Genomic DNA, 15,825 nt, shown 5'->3' with positions numbered 1-15,825 from the left:
CCACCTTGATTATCACTACAAAAGGTTTCTCCCCTCTGCCCCACCCCCTCGCCCCGCTGGTAATAGCTCACCTTACCTGATCACTCTTGTTACAGTGTGTATGTTAAACCCATTGTTTCATGTTCTCTGTGTATATAAATCTCCCCACTGTATTTTCCACTGCACGCGTCTGATGAAGCGAGCTGTAGCTCACGAAAGCTTATGCTCAAATAAATTTGTTAGTCTCTGAAGTGCCACTTTTCTTTTTGCGGATACAGACTAACATGGCTGCTACTCTGAAACCTTACATTCTTCTGTAATCTTGCAAGTATGATACTGTTGTGATGACATAAATGCAAACTAGTATTGCATAAAATTACATCTCCATGAAGCTGAACTTTCCCAAACGGTTGCCAATGCCAACTCCTAACCACCTATGCACGGTGACATTTTTCTCTAATGAGCTCTCTAATTAACAATATTATTTAAAATTTAATAGGTATTGATTAACTGATGCTCCCAACACCTCTGAGTGGTAGGTAAGTATTATTAACTCTCTGAGTACATCTACACAACAATTAAATACCTGAGCCTGGCCCAGGTCAGCTGACTTGGGCTCATGGGGCTTGGGCTGAGAGGCTGTAAAATTGCTATGTAAATGTTCAGCCTCAGGCTGGAACCTGAGCTCTAGGACCTCACGAGTGGGGAGTGCTTTCAAGGCTGGGTTTCCACACTTTGAATACGAGGAGGTATCTCCTCCCACCATGCGTGCATTTCACGCAGCGTTCGGGGAGATTTTTGTCCCCAGACAAACTATCTTTTTGCCAGTTATTGCTGATGCACTTTTGTCCTCACCAGGAGGGACGGGTATATTTCCTTCTCTGAGAATGTCGCTCATGTTGCTTCTCCATGACTCAGACAACAGGGGGTGCGAAATGGTGTTTGTTGGGTAGTCTGATAAAGCTAATCAACATTTGCATAAAACGGGGGTTTGCATAGTAAAAACAACTTCTCATTGAGGTTGTATATTTATTCTATATAACAGGATGACTTACCTGATATGGGTATCCATTCCAGCACTGCCTTGTGTTCCAGAGCCAGGGAGTCTTAAAGAAACAAAACGAAGGGGCATGTTAGTAGTTGTGAAATGAAACAATGCAGTCCCTGGCAGTTAAGATGTAAATGGTTAATATTTTTCAGGGACTAAATCCTGAGAGCTGCTGAGCATTTGTATGTCCTCCCACTGGAGTCAATCAGCACTGAGAGTGAGCGCTAGACCCCTCAAAGTTGTGTGTCCCATATTAGAACAACCCACTGTGACATTCTGTACCTCGTGGGAACACCCTATGCTGACAAATTCATCCTTATAAAGTGATTGTTTGGTATCCAATGCAAAGTTTGTCATGTCGGATGTCTTCGGAAGGCTCATGATGCACTGAGCATTGTTGTTATAGTGATGTTATAGTAATTGTTGTTACAGAAATGTTATAGTAATGTTATAGGTTATAATTCCATGTATATAGTTATGAGGCTAAAAATGTATCCTCATGGCTTAAAGCAAGCCCAGGCAAAAACTCTCCAAAAGCAGAGGGGCAGTTCACACCACATCAGGCATGTATGGGACAGCCTCACAGGAACAAAGGACACTGGCGTAGGCAACAGCAAAGGATCTGTTGGACCAGGGGTTCTCAAACTAGGGGTCGGGATCTGTCAGCCTCCACCCCAAACCCCACTTCACCTCCAGCATTTATAATAGTGTTAAATCTTTTTAAAGTGTTCTTAATTTATAAGGGGAGTCGCACTCAGAGGCTTGCTGTGTGAAAGGGGTCACCACTACAAAAGTTTGAGAATCACTGTGTTGGACTCGCAGTGAGCCACTCCCCTTCCTTTGGTCAGTTTTGGACTGCAATGAGGTAATGATCACCTGACTCTGAAAGGGGCAGGGGGGTGCAAAGCCAAGAGGGAAGAAAGGACATGATAAAAGGGAGAGATGTTTGCCATGCTCTTCCTCTCTCTTCCACCTATATCTACAGACATCACATCAAGCGACTGAAGCACTGATCAAAAGGGAGAGCCTGGCTGAAGGGCAACCAGCCAGCCTGTGGTGAGAAGCATATAAGTTTCTAAGGGCATTGAAAGTGTTAAGATCAGCTTAGAATGCGTTTTGCTTTTATTTCATTTGACCAAATCTGACTTGTTATGCTTTGACTTACAATCACTTAAAATTTATCTTTGCAGTTAATAAATCTGTTTGATTATTCAATCTGAAGCAGTGTGTTTGGTTCGAAGCATGTCAGAGACTCCCCTTGAGATAATAGGCCTGGTACATATCAATTTCTTTGTTAAACTGACAAACTCATATAAGCTTGCAGCATCTTACAGCATAACTGGGCACTGCAAGATGGAGGTTCCTAGGGTTGTATCTGGAGAGGAGATATTGGCTAGTGTCATTTGGTTGGACAATCCAAGGAGCAGCTTACATGCCAGAGGCTGTGCGTGAACAGCCCAGGAGTGGGTGTTCTCACAGCAGAGTAGGGTAAAGCTGGCTCCCAGAGTCAAGGATTGGAGTGTCCTAGCAGATCACCGGTCCAGATAACACCAGGGGGGAACATCATACCCACTCATTCATAAAGAGTTTAACTTGTTCATGAAGGATTTGGGGGCAGTATGTTCTACAAAACAACACACTGTACTTCAGTCATTCTTACAGCTTGTGCACAAGCGGCAAAATCTTGTGTCACACTCTCAGCATCATAGCTAATAAATAATACCTCACTCTTATACAGCATTTTTCTTCAGTAGCTCTCAAAGTGCTTTACAAAGGAGATCAATATAATTACCCTCATTTTACAGATGGGAAAACTGAGGCATGGGGAGGTGCAGTGAGTTCCCCAGAGTTACCCAACAGGTCAGCGACGGAGCCAGGAATAGAAGCCAAGTCTCCTGAATCTCACTCCAGTACTCTATTCACAAGGACACACTGTCTAATGGCCCTGTTGGCCTCAAACTGTCAAAATGTTTAGTCAGAATTGCTTCTGCACAGGTTGCTGTTCAGTCCAATCCCAGTTAACCCCAGGAAAGGGGATTATTTCCTCCACCTCCACCCTGACTCTCCTGCCTCCCCATGCAGATCAAATCAAGTCCCTACATGCCTGGTTTTGGTTATCACTGTCCTAAAGGATAGAGGTTGCCATCATACCATATATTCTGCTTGCAGTGATCTCTTAAAGCAAAATGAATACTGAGGGAGAGAAACTCACTGTAGTGTGTAAAATATCAGCTGAATTTTCCATTCAAAAAGGCCAATCCAAAGAAGTCAGAAAGATGTGACAAGAAGGTTCTTGTGGAGATGCATCACTGCTATCCTTAATTTGCTTTCCAGCTATTTGCACAAGATTTAGGTGACTATTTATCCTCCAATTTTTCATGAAAGAATAGAACAAGGAAGTTTCCTTAAATGTCAGTAAATCTATTCTTTCAGCAGGTTTATTCCTTTGTTCAGTTCAGTAGGGATTTCAGTGTGTTGCAGCACAGATAAAAATAGCAGCAAAGGCCTGATCATCTTAAATTTATTACCAGCTAGTGGAAGAATTTTTCCTCTCTTGAAGAGGTTGTTTACACTGGTATCCCAAAGAGTTGCACCCTGCCTTTCTGCTTCCTTAATGTCTAGTATGGTATACTTATGATTTGCAAAATACATGGCAAAACATCAACTTTCAATTTTTTCACACCACACACCAGGAAGAAAAATGTGCTATCAGTTGTCCCGGAACCAGTGCCCTCCCAAAACAGCAACTTTTGGGGGGCTAGAGTAGAATTTTGCAGATAGTATGGGCGCAAGAATGCCTAGTGTTCCAACATGCTACTGTAACTCAAAATTAAGAGTCACTGGCACTGCTTCCCTACAGAAGAAATTTCAAGATGGCAGCCAACAGTGCCTGTAAAGGAAAACTAAGCTGGTGAAGCAATTCTATACAACAAAATGGCAGTTGAGTCAGTCAGAGCCCCTTTTCCAGCAAGAACTTTATCTCTGGGTTGCAGAAAACCCAATAAGCACCAAATACTCAGCTGTAGATTTCTTACCCACATATATAGCCTGGAGTTCAGAGACCAGACTTCTCCCCTGTGGTCCCTCCCTTTCTGGAATTCCTGCTTTTTGGGCCATAAATGGAGCACCTATGAGCATAAGTTGCCAGTAACCTATTGTTTGCCAGGGACAAGGTATCTGCACCCCTGAGCAGAGACATTAGGAACAGGTATTTATTTTATAAATCCTACTTGAACATTGATGCTGATTTCAGATAGCTTCTTCCCAAGTATCATGGTCCTAATTGAGGAGCCTGAAGCTGCAATCTTAAAATCACTCAGAGCAAAAGTTTCCAAGCTCTAGTCAAAATATATTAAAAACACTTTGAAATGGGCAGTAGGTGTTGACTTGCTTTTGTAAGAGAAAAAGGACACTAACAAGGGTCATAGGACCAGAGAGAGCTAAGAATCAATACTAATTATAGAAGAGCTAGAAATGTAAAACTGTCAGTTTAGTCAGCAGAACAGTATCATTTTTTATTCTGTCCAACAGTCAGAGCAGTGTAGGAGTTTGAGGGCTGAGTCACTTATTACTACAGAGTCTCCTGATGCAGAAGTGAGTTTATTTACCAGACACTGTATTTGTTTCAACTATCCTTATTCCACGCAGGGAGCAATATACAGTGTATTAGGCTGCTTTAAAACAAACAGCTGAGTTTTAATCCCTTAGTGTCAGTGGATTCCTTTTTCATGCTAGCTCATTGTGTGGACATTTCAACCAAGTCAACAGTAGCAATTTATAAAACTTACAAGCCTATGTACAAAACCTACCTTCTTAGCCTTTACCATGAAAGGCAGCATGTCCTATAGTAGATAGGACACTGCTGTAGGAATTGGGAGACCGACCTAGGTTCTGTTTCTGGCTCTGCCTGCTGTCACACTGACTTGCTGTGTGACCTTGGGCAAGTTACTTCACCTCTTTCCACTCCTACCTTTTGTTCTATTGTTTTTAGACCATGAGCTCTTCAGGACAGGGGCTGTCTCTAAGTGTGTGTATAGTGCCTAGCACAATGGGGTCCTGATCTCTGTTGGGACTCAAGGCACTATGGTAACATAAATAATAATGATGTCTGATAATAATTGAAAAACTATTTCTACTTTATTTGCCTACAAAAATCGGCTTCCCCCAACCGAGTGGAAGAGAAGATTTTTCAAGGTTAAAGAAACTCTGTTGCCAGTGAAGAGATTCAGCTATTAGGTTTTGACAATGGTTTGATTTGGGAAATATTTTTTTCTAATATAGAGTAAATGTGCATTTCTCTCCAACCGCACCCCTGTTCTCAGCCCCTCAGGTGTTCTCTCCAGCCTTAGGGAGCTCTCCATTTTTCTACACTTCTCATGCTGAAGGCCTTGCATTGTAGTCACGCAAACAGAGAAAGGGATTCCCTTAAAAAGTAATCAGCACAGTTTCTTAGTCAACTGCAGAGGTTTATGTTGAGTAAAATGAGGTTCTCATTCCCTCCCAGGTAGCTGAGTGAATTGCATTCCATTGGACAGCTGTGACAAGAGATTATGGGTGAAATCCTGGTTGGTCTCATTGAAGTCAGAGTCTTGCTATTTGACTTCAGTGGGCCGGGATTTCAGCTCAGGAAAGGAAACAGAATTCAGGCCTCCTGCAAAAACCTACAATGCATTAGACTGTGATGTCAATTTGCAATGGTGCTTCCACACAAAAGTTGCAAAAGTTACTGTACCAGCTAGTTATATTGTTTGGTATTCATCCAGGTATTTAAAAAACAAGACAAAATAAAAACAAACAAATACAAAAATCTTTCCCTTCTTTCCACTGTTGTGTTACTAAATTGAATTTTATTGTAAATCAAAAATACCAAAGAGGGCAAGCACACATCCCACTCAATCCATCACACATCCTCTCCCGTTGAACACTCAGTGTTTACACAAGGAAGGATTAAGACACGATCTAAGAAACTTGACTGCACTGCCAATCTAAATTGATTTGCCAAGATTTCCTTTGTACATAAACAGGAAGGATTTTTTGGAGGCACTTGTACTTCATGAAGCACAACTTCAACCTGGGTTTCGGTAGCTCTTTTACAGCGTGAAGCACATTTCTAAAGCTGAAGTACCCATCCACAGGACTTTACAAAAGCATGTGGACGAGCCGTGGGACAATGGGCTGTATTCAGTTCCTTTATAGAAGCTGAGCTGCTTTACATCCAAATGTAATGAGGGCACAAACATTTTAGTTAATAGGCCTCTTGGATTAGGACACATGCACCCTTACAGCAATAGGTGTATCCACTAAAATGAGATTTGTGCAGATGAATCCTTTAGGCAACACTGAGTCATGACACACGTTCTCTTAATTTCACCGTTAGTCAGAGCACTCCAGTTCCGACAAAAGCAGAGATGTGCAATGCAGTGAGTGGGCATCAAGCCAAATAAAGTGGACACTAACTAGAACATTATTCTGGGGTTTAAAGCAGTTGAGAACCAGGCTCCTATTATCTTTAATGATTCTCATCACAGAAAGGATTTGCACTTCCTGGATGGACAGTATAAATGCTATTAATAATATATTCCCATTTCCAAGTTATGTGAAGAGTTCTAATTAGCTTCTAACTCGAATCTGTCATATAAGAGTATATATGTAGTACCTATATGTTGATGGCGATATTACTTGGCTATTGAAGACAATTTCTAAGTTTAATTTTTTTACTTTATGTTGAAATTAAAAGAAAAGTAACAAATATATACAGAAGGAACAAGCATTCCAGAAGCTGATATGAGGAATCCTTAGCACAGCTAAAGAGTTATACCCGGAAGTCTCTAAGTGATAACTGCATGGAGTTCCTAAAATACAGTACATCTTGAAGCTTTAAGAGTAAAGTTCAAACTTCCTCTTCTCTCTGTTAACAAGAATCATTTCACACAAGCAGTTTACAAGGTTCAAATGACTCAATCTTATTGTACCCCTGTCTCTTCCAGCTGACCTACACAGAAATCCTTCATGATGAGGAACTAACGCATGTCCAATTTGCCTGCCTATTGGAATGGAACCCTGAGGGGTTTTTTTTGCCAATAGAAGATGTTCAGATGAGAGTTTGAGTTCTTGTGGACAGTAGAGTTTTAATCTCCAGTGTTTTGAAGCCTTTAGTACTTGCCCTTTTTCGTTCCTCCTACTCACTAGCCAGCAAAACTTATTGGGCATGAGGGGCTGAGGTGAGGGTGGAGCCAGGGCTTTACTCACCTGCTCCTCACGGGGAGTGGGAACATCAGGCACATAGCCCCTGCTCTCCCCTACGTGCCTAGAGTCACAATCCAAGGTGTAAGGAGGCTGCCCAGAGGGCCCCCTTGTTTGGCCATGTTAGATGCAACCACAATGAAGCCTTTAATAAGATAAACTGTCTACTGGGCTGGGCAAGTGTATAGAACACAGTTAAATGAGATAAAGTTCTTTGGAAATGTAGAACATTTGTTATTGATACATAGAATTAAAGCAGTCTGTCTTATAGCTGCCTAAATTAAAGCCGTTCAAATATCGTCAACCCATTCATTTAGGATAATTCCTACTTTTAGCCAAGTCTGAAAGCAATGACTGCCTTTCACATCAAACTCAACTAGATGTAAGAGATACTTCACCCATTTTCCCACTACCTAAATTATAGGTGCTGGCAAAATATTCACATTTATTTTTTTTCAAATATTTTGACACATCTTTAGCATTTCTCCAAAGAAACCTTGTTATGGTATTTGCCAATGCAGAGGTTTGCATTCGATTAAACTTTGAGTACTAAATATAATAAGTTACATTAGAGAACACTCAAGGCCCGATCATGAAGGCCGAAAACTCGTCACTAGTTGACAGTGTAAAACATGTATGGTTTCTGCATCTCAGTGAATGACCCAGCACAGAACACTTGCACCCTTCTGAGCCACACAGACCCTCAAAGGCCATGGTTGCAGGCAGCCAGAGTCCTAAATAGAAACAAATGCCCTCTTGCAGCCTTTGCTACCCAGCTCCCTGGACTGGCTTGGAGAATATCTCTACCTCAAGAAGTGGTGGGATAAATTGGCCCTTTGTTTTCCTTGGGTTAGAGGCCCGGTCCTTTGAAACTCGGAGAGCTATTATGCCGACCACCCCATTAAGGAGAGGTAAAAATCACTGGATGGCAGAATAATTACCCTCACTGAATTACACAGCACTGTGCCAAAGATGAACCCACTAAGTGATCCTGTTTAGCAGACTCAAAGGAGTTCTCCCAGGACAATCCAACCACCATATAAGGTAATACACTGGGGAGGATTCACGGGGGAAGGGATACTGTAGAATGCTGAATCAAGAATTCTACAGAAGCTGTAGAAAGGAGATTTGCCACTCAAGTGATTATCCTTCATGCCTGCTTAGTTGTTGAAGCTTCTGGGGTTTCCATGGGCCAACCAGAGGTGAAATTTAGCTGAACTGAGCCCCATTAATGAGCAATCCTCTTTTACCATGTAAATAAAAAGCCAATATACTATAGCAAAACACACACTGTGCTGTGCAATTGACCCATCCACCTTTGGCTATGCTGTAATTTCCTAGGCTGACGTACTGATAAAAGATGCTGACTTCAGAGGGCTCTTTCTACAGTTCATATCACTGGAAGATGGGTGCCTTACACCAGGGGTGGGAAAACTTTTTGGCCTGAGGGCCACATCTGGGTGGGAAAATTGCATGCAGGGCCATGAATGTAAGGCTGGGGCAGGAGTGCGGGGTGTGGGAGGACTGTGGTGTGCGGGAGGGGTGTGGTGTGCAGGAAGAGGCTCAAGGCAAGGGGTTGGGGTGCAGGAGGGGGTGCAGAGTGTGGGAGGGGGCTCAGGGCAAGGGGTTGGGGTGCAGGGAGTGATGTGGGGTGCACCAAGGGGCTCAGGTCAGGGGGTTGAGGTGCAGGAGGGGTGCGGCAGGGGGTTGGGGTATCGGAAGGATGCATCAGGGGGCTCAGGACAGGGGGTTGGATGCAATAGAGGTGCGGGGTGCAGCAGGAGGCTCAGGGAATGGGGTTGGGATGCAGAAGAGGTATGGGCTGCACCGGGGGCTCAGGGCAGGGAGTTGGGGTGCAGGGTGCAGGAGGGGTGTGGGCTCTGGCCCGGCGCTTACCTTGAGTGGCTCCAGGGTGGCAGCAGCACACAGCGGGGCTAAGGCAGGCTCCCTGCCTGCCCTGCCCCTACCGCTCCCGGAAGCAGCCGGCACCATGTCCCTGCGGCCCCTGGGAGAGGGAGGGCAGAGAGCTCTGCGCACTGCCCTTGCCTGTGGGTAACTCCCCTGAAGCTCCCATTGGCCACAGTTCCCGGCCAACAGGAGCTGCAGGGACCGCAGGGACATGGTGCCAGCTGCTTCCAGGAGCGGCGCGGGGCCAAGGCAGGCAGGGAGCCTGCCTTAGCCCCGTGGCGCCACAGGGGTGACCATCCCACGGGCTGGATCCAAAGCCCTGATGGGCCGGGATCCGGCCCGTGGGCTGTAGTTTGCCCACCCCTGCCTTACACTAATAAACTATGACAAAACACATGCATTAGGATGGGTAGTTCTGGACTATAGTCTCTGTGCAATTGTTGGCAAATAGAAAATCAATTCCCTGCGTGCCACATACAAGCAGCTGCCCTGCCACAGAACAGCTGTACAATTTGTGCAGAGCTGGTTGATATATTTTTGCTGATTTGGCAAAATATGCTGTTGTGTCAAAGCCAAAACATGTCTCAAAATCTGTCAGTTTCCACTAAACTTTCATCAGGGAAGTTTTTGGGTCAGGGACAAAGCAAGAACCTCTATACTGGGTGGTTAGGGCATGATGTGGGTTGCCCATGGTTTGAAATGATCTGGCCCGGGATGAAAAACTCTGCGCTAAACCAAGCAGAACAGGAACTTCAACCTGGGTCTCCCACATCCCAGGCCTGTGCCATAACCACTGGGCTATTGAGTGAGTCTGATCCCCAATAAAAACAAAATTGTTAACCTCCAGTCAGCTTTAATTTTGTGGGCTTGGAATGGGGTGAGAGGGATATGAGAAAGTGAGAAAAAAATTCAGAAACTTTACTCTGACTAGGCTCCTTTTATCTCCTCTCCTTTTAAAAGACATCTGACCTGTTTTCCCCTCCATATGCTAGCCCTAGCAGTAAGGGCCTTGTTCAGACTGCCACTGACTTACCCGTGCAGTTGTCCACTGAGTCCCTCTTTGTGATCCATCAAGGGCACCCACACTAGGCTCCCAGCTCCTCAGTCATCACCTCTCTTAGGCAGAGACCAGTGCCTCACTCCCCGTTGACTGGGGTTTATCTAGGCTGTGCAGTTCCCTTCCTACACTGTGATATCCCTAGCAGGTCAGACTGCCTAAGCTGGCAAGTGTCTGCATTTCGATTTCTCTTTGAAGGCTATGAACAACATAGTTGTCAGCATTTATGAGTTACCACGCAACTCTTTATAAGCAAGCACATTTATTCTTAAGGTGAAAGCATTACCAAGAAAACATACAGAAACAATAAAAGGGCCTATATGCATGCTAAAAGCTTACCTATGAGTAGGTACCAGTCTTATAGGTCCTCAGTAGGTCAAGTACTTTCAACCATTCTCAGGAAGGTTTGGGGCCCCCTTAGGGCAGAATATCCTGTATGTTTGCTGGATCAGAAAGCAGCCCCTGAATCAGTCCTTTCTTTGTCTGTTGGTTTGTGAAGAATCTAGTTTGAACCAGTTTTTGTGAGCATTCCCAAGTGTTGGTACCTCTCTGGATGTGTTACAACCTGAGTGAATTTGCCTAATCTCCCCCTACTATTCTTAGTTCCTGGAGGGTTGTGGTCACCTTTCCGCAGGGAATTACATATAATCCCTGGCCCACAAACTTAATACAGTAACACCTCCCAAAGATATTGCAGGGAATTGCTGTCTCTGTCACCCAGGGTTCCAGGGGGTGGACCAGATTCCGATATCCCTACACATGCTGAATAATACATCCCTCCCTGAACAGTGCCACTGACCCCAGTGGGACTAGCTGTGGAGTAAGGTGTGACTCACCCGGAGTAGGGCTGGCAGAATCTGGCTCTAAGTTATCCAACCAAAACCAGACCAATAGCACAACAAAACAAACTGGAAGGAGGATGCGGGGGGCAGAGGAAGGAAATGGCCAAGCTGAAACAAAACCAGCATAAGGCTGTAAGTGTCACACTCACGGTTTGGAATCAGTTTTTGCTGGGCATAAAGTGTCAGTTCTACTTGCAGTTTTCTATGGATTTTTGCCTTACATGGCGCGAGAGCTCAAATGAAACTTAAGCTTTACCCCACCTTTAGTGCAGCGCCTAGTCAGTGCAGCATGCATGACAATGAAGGATGATAAACAGCTGTTGCGTTTACTGTCCTGTATTAAGGAACAATTCTCTCTCTTTTTCTCTCCTTATATAAAAATCTGTCTAAAACTTTCTGTCAAATATCTCTCTAAATCCATTAGATAAAAGAATTTTATTTTTTCAAGAACTTCTGAGACAGGGCAATGGTGGAGAATTTCAAAACTCTGCAGGAGAAATAATGTGAGAAGTCTGCATGTTAGCCAGGAGCCCTGGGCTGTTTTGCATACATTGTCCTATCCAGTTATCTTTAGAAGGAGACTCTAATTGGACCCAGGCTTCCAAAAGCCCCAAAGCAATGAAATCTGCATGTTTCCCTCAAAGTATTGTTAACATATAGTATGTGAAAGTTTTTTCGATAGTAGAGAAAAAACTGTTATGCTGTACAAAACTTCACCTTACATTTGCAGTAAGCGGCCTAAGAGGTAGGGCTAAGTGGCTGTCTTACAGCTGAATGCTACTTTTGGAGCTTTTTAAAAAAATAAATAAATAAAGAGAGAGTTAGGTTGCAGTTAATCTACAGTGAATCAAGTACAAGAGAGGAGTATTCTCCTGCCCTTCTGTACCTACAAGACCCAGAGTATTTTGAACAAACAGATTCTCAAAGCTAGACATGCACATTTACTTGTGCACATACATTTTCATGCAAACAACTGATGTGTGCATGCAGGTATATGCTTTCACATGCAGCCACTAGGCAACTAGCTGGCCATGCACATCAGATCTTTTGAGTGTATAAACTGGTCCCGTGCAACTTTATGCAAACAAGTGCATAACTTTGAAAATCCGTCCCTCAGTTATTTGCAGAATGGACCAAATGATCTGCCCCAGCTTTCATTTTTGTGTACACACTTTTACTTGTGCAACTGTTTCCTCTCCCAAACCTCATTCATATAGTTATTTATGTGCACCACCCAGACACAGCTAGGAAACCAAATGCACAACTAGGACACACACATATGGGTCCTGTAAGCACAAACTTCATGCCCTATTCTGTAAGCACAATCAGATACATACATCAATGTAGACATGCAAACATTAATGCAGACCCGAAACTGGCTGAAGTTTGTATGCTCCATACACTTGAAACAAACAGCATCTCAAAGACAGATTTACATTTTAAGTTATCAAAGACAGTAGCCTCCTGTCAATGTGTGAAAACAGATCACTACTGAATGGCTGAACCACAAATGAGAGTCTCTTGAAGATCTGAATTGAAAGAAATCTTTGCTAAACATTCAGTTAGATAACTGCAATCCTCCAGCTTGGCCAGATGTTTTATCAGAGTACAGTGTGTACTCAAAAGCTTATTGATAAGAAAAATCACATCTCTTGAAAGCGAATTCAATTTAGCCCATGAAAGCTTATGCCCAAATAAATTTGTTTGTCTCTAAGGTGCCACAAGGACTCCTCGTTATTCCCCCAATAAATTTTCAAAACAAAATGATACAGTGTTCTCTTCAAAAGCCTCATGTAAATCCTAGTACTGGAGAAGGTTAAAATTACCCTCTGAAATCAGGAACCAATCAGTGGGACCTGGGGAGCCCCTCAATGCCAACTGGCAGAGGCCCCACCATACTGTAACTCATATTAGGCCTGACATACTCAGTATCCGCAACACACTGTTGTCAGAATATGTACCTAAAAGGTGGCATGTAAGATATATGTAAACTGGTGACATGCTGGTCCCAAATATCATTGTGTGATGTACGTACAGTTTGTGTACAAAAAAGAGTTATATATGTGTGTTAGAAATATGTTCTTAAAATGTATATGGCATAAATCCAGGCTGCCCTAGACAAAGGAATGTGTATTTACTAGCTTGATTACTGGAAGAGGACAATGAAAGTGCATTTACATATACTGTAAACAAAGTGAATAAGCTGCAGCTTACAGAGCACATGAAGGGACAGAGTCTGCACCCCAGGTATCCTTCCTGGCTCTTGAGGCAGAGACAATGGACTTTGGGTAATATAGGGGTAGCAAACAGACAGACATTCTAGTTATCCATCACTTAGGGAACAAAGGGAACAGCATCCTTGGATTCTGTGAATGCTGAGTCCTCTGACCTGGAAAGCTGGAGATGCTGGTAACCTGATTTCAGAGGGTAACTTGAAGGGGAAAGGAGTCCAGGAGAGCTGGCTGTATTTCAAGGAATCCCTGTTGAGGTTACAGGGACAAACCATCCCAATGAGTCGAAAGAATAGTAAATATGGCAGGCGACCAGCTTGGCTTAATGGTGAAATCCTAGCGGATCTTAAAACATAAAAAAGAAGCTTACAAGAAGTGGAAGGTTGGACATATGACCAGGGAAGAGTATAAAAATATTGCTCGGGCATGTAGGAATCATATCAGGAGGGCCAAATCGCACCTGGAGCTGCAGCTAGCAAGAGATGTCAAGAGTAACAAGAAGGGTTTCTTCAGGTATGTTGGCAACAAGAAAAAAGCCAAGGAAAGTGTGGGCCCCTTACTGAATGATGGAGGCAACCTAGTGACAGAGGATGTGGAAAAAGCTAATGTACTCAATGCTTTTTTTGCCTCTGTTTTCACTAACAAGGTCAGCTCCCAGACTGCTGCGCTGGGCATCACAAAATGGGGAAGAGATGGCCAGCCCTCTGTGGAGATAGAGGTGGTTAGGGACTATTTAGAAAAGCTGGACGTGCACAAGTCCATGGGGCCGGACGAGTTGCATCCGAGAGTGCTGAAGGAATTGGCGGCTGTGATTGCAGAGCCATTGGCCATTATCTTTGAAAACTCGTGGCGAACCGGGGAAGTCCCGGATGACTGGAAAAAGGCTAATGTAGTGCCCATCTTTAAAAAGGGCAGAAGGAGGATCCTGGGAACTACAGGCCAGTCAGCCTCACCTCAGTCCCTGGAAAAATAATGGAGCAGGTCCTCAAAGAATCAATCCTGAAGCACTTGCATGAGAGGAAAGTGATCAGGAACAGCCAGCATGGATTCACCAAGGGAAGGTTATGCCTGACTAATCTAATCGCCTTTTATGATGAGATTACTGGTTCTGTGGATGAAGGGAAAGCAGTGGATGTATTGTTTCTTGACTTTAGCAAAGCTTTTGACACGGTCTCCCACAGTATTCTTGTCAGCAAGTTAAGGAAGTATGGGCTGGATGAATGCACTATAAGGTGGGTAGAAAACTGGCTAGATTGTCGGGCTCAACGGGTAGTGATCAATGGCTCCATGTCTAGTTGGCAGCCGGTATCAAGTGGAGTGCCCCAAGGGTCGGTCCTGGGGCCGGTTTTGTTCAATATCTTCATAAATTATCTGGAGGATGGTGTGGATTGCACTCTCAGCAAATTTGCGGATGATACTAAACTGGGAGGAGTGGTAGATACGCTGGAGGGGAGGGATAGGATACAGAAGGACCTAGACAAATTGGAGGATTGGGCCAAAAGAAATCTGATGAGGTTCAATAAGGATAAGTGCAGGGTCCTGCACTTAGGATGGAAGAATCCAATGCACCGCTACAGACTAGGGACCGAATGGCTAGGCAGCAGTTCTGCGGAAAAGGACCTGGGGTGACAGTGGACGAGAAGCTGGATATGAGTCAGCAGTGTGCCCTTGTTGCCAAGAAGGCCAATGGCATTTTGGGATGTATAAGTAGGGGCATAGCGAGCAGATCGAGGGATGTGATCGTTCCCCTCTATTCGACATTGGTGAGGCCTCATCTGGAGTACTGTGTCCAGTTTTGGGCCCCACACTTCAAGAAGGATGTGGATAAATTGGAGAGAGTCCAGCGAAGGGCAACAAAAATGATTAGGGGTCTAGAACACATGACTTATGAGGAGAGGCTGAGGGAGCTGGGATTGTTTAGCCTGCAGAAGAGAAGAATGAGGGGGGATTTGATAGCTGCTTTCAACTACCTGAAAGGGGGTTCCAAAGAGGATGGCTCTAGACTGTTCTCAATGGTAGCAGATGACAGAACGAGGAGTAATGGTCTCAAGTTGCAGTGGGGGAGGTTTAGATTGGATATTAGGAAAAACTTTTTCACTAAGAGGGTGGTGAAACACTGGAATGCGTTACCTAGGGAGGTGGTAGAATCTCCTTCCTTAGAGGTTTTTAAGGTCAGGCTTGACAAAGCCCTGGCTAGGATGATTTAACTGGGAATTGGTCCTGCTTCGAGCAGGGGGTTGGACTAGATGACCTTCTGGGGTCCCTTCCAACCCTGATATTCTATGATTCTATGATTCTATGAGTAAGAAAACAGCTTAGGCAAAGATTGTAACTTGCTTGGATCAAGTTTTAGTCACTAAAAAGTGTTTTTATTTTGTTTCGTTTGTAACCAGACCTGTCTCTTTTTCTCTTGCTTAGTATCACTTAATCTCCGTTCTTTATTAATAAGCTTGTTCTTGTTTTATTACAACATCATCTCAGTACTGTGTATTAAAGTGAAGTGAGAGTCTTCAGCTA

At 44.0% G+C, this 15,825-nt stretch overlaps 1 protein-coding gene across 5 annotated transcripts in view; it reads right to left on the bottom strand.

The window, feature by feature from the left end:
- Positions 1–15,825, bottom strand: part of CERS6 (ceramide synthase 6) — a 317,612-nt gene that overhangs the window by 50,610 nt on the left and 251,177 nt on the right. For all 5 annotated transcript variants that reach the window (XM_073305741.1, XM_073305736.1, XM_073305737.1 and 2 more), the window contains exon 5: positions 1,035–1,085. In XM_073305741.1, the coding sequence (XP_073161842.1) occupies positions 1,035–1,085 (51 nt within the window). The remainder of the gene's footprint in view (positions 1–1,034; positions 1,086–15,825) is intronic.

This window comes from Lepidochelys kempii, chromosome 11, assembly GCF_965140265.1.
Source record: "Lepidochelys kempii isolate rLepKem1 chromosome 11, rLepKem1.hap2, whole genome shotgun sequence".
Lineage (NCBI taxonomy): Eukaryota > Metazoa > Chordata > Testudines > Cheloniidae > Lepidochelys > Lepidochelys kempii.
The sequence above is the reverse complement of the archived record's forward strand: the minus strand, read 5'-3'. Positions and strand labels throughout refer to the sequence as shown.